We start from the raw sequence: 5000 nt of genomic DNA, 5'->3' as shown, positions 1-5000 counted from the left end.
CTCTGTTCAAAAGCTTGTCCTCGTAATCTAAATATTCATCAACCTAGGAGCTCTCACTCATAGGAGCACGGGATGGGTCTAAGTCGTAAAGATAGGCCATCTCTTGCTGACGCTCTGAGAAAAAGACTTCCCTAGGCCTCTCTTGCTAAGGGGTGCTGGTCCTCTCCAGAGAAAGGAATCACATCAGGCTGGGATGGAGGACAGGACTCTAGTGGAACCACCTCTACTGGCGAGAGGCGAAAAGAGTCTGACAGTAAGATCACCCTGTTCTCCCTATTATTATTATTATTATTATTACTAGCTAAGCTACAACCCTAGTTGGAAAAGCCGAAGGGCTCCAACAGGGAAAAATAGCCCAGTGAGAAAAGAAAATAAAGAAATACATAAACAATATAAGAAGTAAGGAAAATTAAAATGAAATATCTTAAAAACATTAACATTAAAATTGATATTTGATATATAAACTATGAAAGGACTTATGTAAGCCTGTTCAACATAAAAACATTTGCTGCAAGTTTGAACTTTTGAAGTTCTACTGATTCAACTACCCGATTAGGAAGATCATTCCACAACTTAGTCACAGCTAGAATAAAACTTCTCGAGTACTGTGTAGTATTGAGCTTCATGATGGAGAAGGCCTGACTATCAGAATTAACTGGATACCTAGTATCACAAACAGGATGGAACTGTCCTGGAAGATTTAAATGTAAAGGATGGTCAGAATTATAAAAAATCTTATGCAACATGCATAATTAACAAATTAAACGACAGTGCCAGAGATTAATATCTAGATCAGGAATAAGAAATTTAATAGACCCTAAGTTCCTGTCCAACAAATTACAATGAGAATCAGCAGCTGAAGACCAAACAGGAGAACAATACTTGAAACCAAGTAAAACGAAGGAATTAAAACACTTCAGAATAGATTGATCACCAAAAATCTTGAAAGACTTTCTCAATAAGCCAATTTTTTTTGTGCAATTGAGGAAGACATAGACCTAATATGTTTCTCAAATTTAAATTTGCTGTCGAGAATCACACCTAAAATTTTAAGTCATACAAGGTTAAAGAAACATTATTAATCCTGACATCCGGATGCTGAGGAGCCACGGTCCTTGACCTACTTACAATCATACTTTGAGTTTTGTTAGGATTCAACTTCAACCTCATGATTTGCAACATGCACTAATTTTAGCTAGATTATGTTAAGGGATTCAGCAACCCCAGATCTACATTCAGGAGATGGAATTGATGCTGCAAGAGTAGCATCATCTTCATATGAAACAAGCTTGTTTTCTACACCAAACCAAATGTCATGTGTATATAGTATGAAAAGTAAAGGGCCAAGAACACTACCCTGAGGAACACCAGATATCACATTCCTATACTCACTATGGTCCCCATCAACAATAACTCTTTGCAATCTATAACTTGAAAATTCAATAATGATGCTAAGAAACAACCCACCCACTCTCAACTGTTTGAGTTTGAAAACAGGGGGCCTCATGATTAACATGGTCAAAGGAAGCATTAAAATCAAGGCCAATCATACGAACTTCCTGACCACAATCAAGGGATTTCTGTACAACATTGGAGATTTTAGGAAGGGCAATTACATGCTCCAGGGCCTTTACAAAAACCAAATTGCAAACTAGGGAACAGATGATTACCTTCAGCAAACCAATTAAGACGTTTTGTCAAAAGACGCTCAAAAACTTTAGATAAGTAGGTAGTAGGTTGGCCAAGGCACCAGCCACCCGCTGAGATATTATCGCTAGAGTTATGTGGTCTTTTGACTGGCTAGACAGTAAAATGGTTAGATTTTGGATTGTCCTTCTCCTAGAAGAGCTGCTTACCATAGCTAAAGTGTCTTCTACCCTAGGAGGAGACGGCCTAATTCTCTTACATTCCTCTTCCGTGGGGAGAGAGGTCTTTCCTTTGAAAAAGGTCCTGCAAGGGACAAACCTTCGGAAATAATCCTAGGGTTTGAAGGAGGAGAGGAACCAGAAGGAGAGAGGCTATCAGGGGAATCCTCAGCATATACCTACAGATTGCAAACAGGGAAGGGAGCCTATGACTGCCCCTCGCACTACATTAAATAGTGCACTCAACTAGTAGGGTCCCTACCACCTGTGGAGCTGGAATGAGGATCCATTGGGTGACCAAGTGCCCTAAGTCTGGGAACCTGTATAGAAAGGTGGTTAGCCACCTTACCTGCAGGTAAATGTGGCACCAGTTTAACCGCAGGGGGTAGTACCGGGTACTGGTCCCTCAAAGCGGTGCTCTGCTTCGGTGCCTTCTTCAGTCGTCCACCCTGAGCCCGATGAAACTGGTGATGGGAATCATCGACCCGTTGCTCACACGAGGCAAGCTGATCTCCTGGTGGATGATGATCCCTAGGAGACATGCACTCTTGAGCCTACAAGGAGATTGGGGCAGTTGGTCTCAGGGATCGATGCGAGGGTAAACACCAAGGAGAAGAGCGGAGAGGTGGCGAGAGCCGCCTTGGCGAATGCCTGGAAGGCGAGTGCCACAAGGAAAACTTGTGAACTCCCAGAAAGAGTCGTTGGCACTTAAAAGGAGAGCACCGGGGAGGTGGAGTACTACGGACCTTGTAGGCTCGTTCAGGTGAGTGACACTCACGCATCTGGGGAGACTGGTGCTCATCTCGCCTAGTGTGAGTGTTTCTCTGTAGAGAGAGATAATCACTGGTCACCTGATAATGAAGAGATGATGGCTCATCCAAAGACGAGTGACGTGAAGCGGGCAAGACCTGCTTGGCTGACGCGTAGTGAACAGCCGGTGAACCATGTACAGTTGTAGTGACGAGCTGCTGACGAGTCACAAGTAGCTGTCAAGTTACGAGAGCCCAGATGTTCAACATAATGAGAGCCAGAAGGCTCAGCATGATGAGAGCCCTGAGGTTCAACTAACAAGAGCCCTAAGGCTCAGCATGACGAGAGCCTGAAGGTTCAGCGTGACAAGAGCCCGAAGGCTCGGAATCACGAAAACACAAAGACTCAGCGTGATGAGATCCCGAAGGCTCGGGGCCAACAAGAGCCCGGGGACTCAGCGGGATGAGAGCCCAAAAGCTCGGGGTCACGAGGGCTCAGGGCTCAGCGCGACGAGAGCCCGAGGGCTTGGGGTCACGAGAGCCCGAAGGCTCGGGGTCACTAGAGCCTGAAGGCTCAGCATAACGAGACCCCGAAAGCCCGGGGTCATGAGAACCTGAAGAATCAGTGTGATGAGAGCCCAGAGGCTCAGGGTGTCAGTCCAAGGAACTGAACAGGCGTCGCCTTACCAAAGGGGGGGGGGGTGGAGAGCACGCCCAAGGTGATGAGGAGTTAGAAACTTCTGCACCCGACAAACCCATGAAAGGGGAAAGTCTAGCAGGTTCCTCCGAAGAGGGAGCCTGATCTGACAAATTCAGCGATGTCACAAGTTGATCTCTAGGGGATCTCTCTCTGGGGGAAGAGAGATGGCCTCCTGAAAGAGGGAACTGCCTCAAACTTTGCTCTCCCCCCCCCCCCCCCCCCCCCCCGACAGAGAGTCGGCTCAGCAGGGGGAAGCTCAGTCTTCGGCCTCAGCCACAGCAGGGGACCAAAAGTCCAAACGGTAAGCAGCAGCACCAAGTTTGTCCAGAGCTGCGCCCAACAGGGAGGAATACACCTACAAAGAAGTCGGAGTCCGCTTCCTCTCAGCACTTAACTGAAGGAGTTCGTAAAGAACTTCCTTCAACGGTGGACCAGCCAAACCTAGCGACAGCCATATCTGCAAACGATCACAAAAAGAGCCGGCACTCCCAGGGGGAGGGGACAATACTGCTTCCCCAGGGTAAACGGTACCATCCCTTGATCCTCGAGGTTGATCTGAGGTTAGTAGGGCTGTGCTGCTACAAGTCATTCTCCAAGAGATGACTGGTCGAAGAGCAGCTTTGGGAAGAGATCAGGGGGTTAAAGTAGAAGTCCGAGATTTCTTCGACTTAGAGGAAGACCCCGAAGGAGAAGAATCACACTTGGACATCTTCTTCCACCTACCCCAAAATCTCTCTCACTGGGAGGCAGACCACTTACGACACTTGGGACAAGTTTTGTCCCGGTCACAATACTGGCATCAGCAACAGCAAGAAGTACACAGTTGGTGGGATCCGTCTCAAGAGTGGACATAAAAGTACCGCAGGAGAAACCCTCCGGTTCAGGACAGATGCGCATGAGGCCTGTCGGAAAAAGTAGCAAACACGCTGAAAAGAGAAAGAAAATTAAAGAATTAATTGTAAGTAATCAATTATAACCAAAGGGCAAGTCAGTTTAGGGAGGAAGAGAGTGGCAACTTCTGCACTCTACCCAAGCCAAAAGCAAATTGGGTGCGCAGCCAAGGTGTGTGAGTCAGGGGGTTAGCCGGCTATCCCCCACCCTTCCCATTAACTAGCAGTTGGGTAGTTGTCCCTCGCTAAAAATCTTATGGCTCTTCTTTCAGCTACGCCGCTGAAAGTAATATCCCCTATAAATAGCAAAGTTTTGTATAGTGACAGAACAACTTTCTTACAAGATCCATCAATACTTACTTAAAGGATGATATATTGGTTTGTGAGATCCAGACAAATATAGTTTAATCTTGTCAGCACTATCAAGTGGATTTTGCCATTTAGCATCATATAAATACCACATTCTTCCAAATGTTGCCCATTGCTGAAAAGAAAAAGAAACTGAATTAATTCAATGGAAAAAAATGAAAAGCCATCAAATTTTTTAATAAATTTATATTTTCCCTAACTATACAAATCTGAGATGACTTTAGTGTGATCTGGGACAGCTATTGAACCAGTAAAACGGTGGGAGCCCCCTACTTGCCTGACTGAGTCTAGCTACTTTTGACCTTTCGCCTATGACATGAAAGGGATGGCTCAGGGGGGGAAAGTGTAAATTAAAGGACTAATGTTTGCATAGCTAAGGAAAATACAAATAACTCAAATACAAACAAGTGTCCTTTAAGTAAAAGAC

At 45.5% G+C, this 5000-nt stretch overlaps 1 protein-coding gene across 3 annotated transcripts in view; it reads right to left on the bottom strand.

Annotated features, from left to right (window-relative positions):
- The window catches only part of mRpL13 (mitochondrial ribosomal protein L13), a 386598-nt gene that overhangs the window by 210609 nt on the left and 170989 nt on the right, over positions 1–5000 (bottom strand). For all 3 annotated transcript variants that reach the window (XM_068373870.1, XM_068373869.1, XM_068373868.1), the window contains one exon: positions 4565–4688. In XM_068373870.1, the coding sequence (XP_068229971.1) occupies positions 4565–4688 (124 nt within the window). The remainder of the gene's footprint in view (positions 1–4564; positions 4689–5000) is intronic.

Source organism: Palaemon carinicauda, chromosome 5 (genome assembly GCF_036898095.1).
Source record: "Palaemon carinicauda isolate YSFRI2023 chromosome 5, ASM3689809v2, whole genome shotgun sequence".
Classification (NCBI taxonomy): domain Eukaryota; kingdom Metazoa; phylum Arthropoda; class Malacostraca; order Decapoda; family Palaemonidae; genus Palaemon; species Palaemon carinicauda.
The sequence above is the reverse complement of the archived record's forward strand: the minus strand, read 5'-3'. Positions and strand labels throughout refer to the sequence as shown.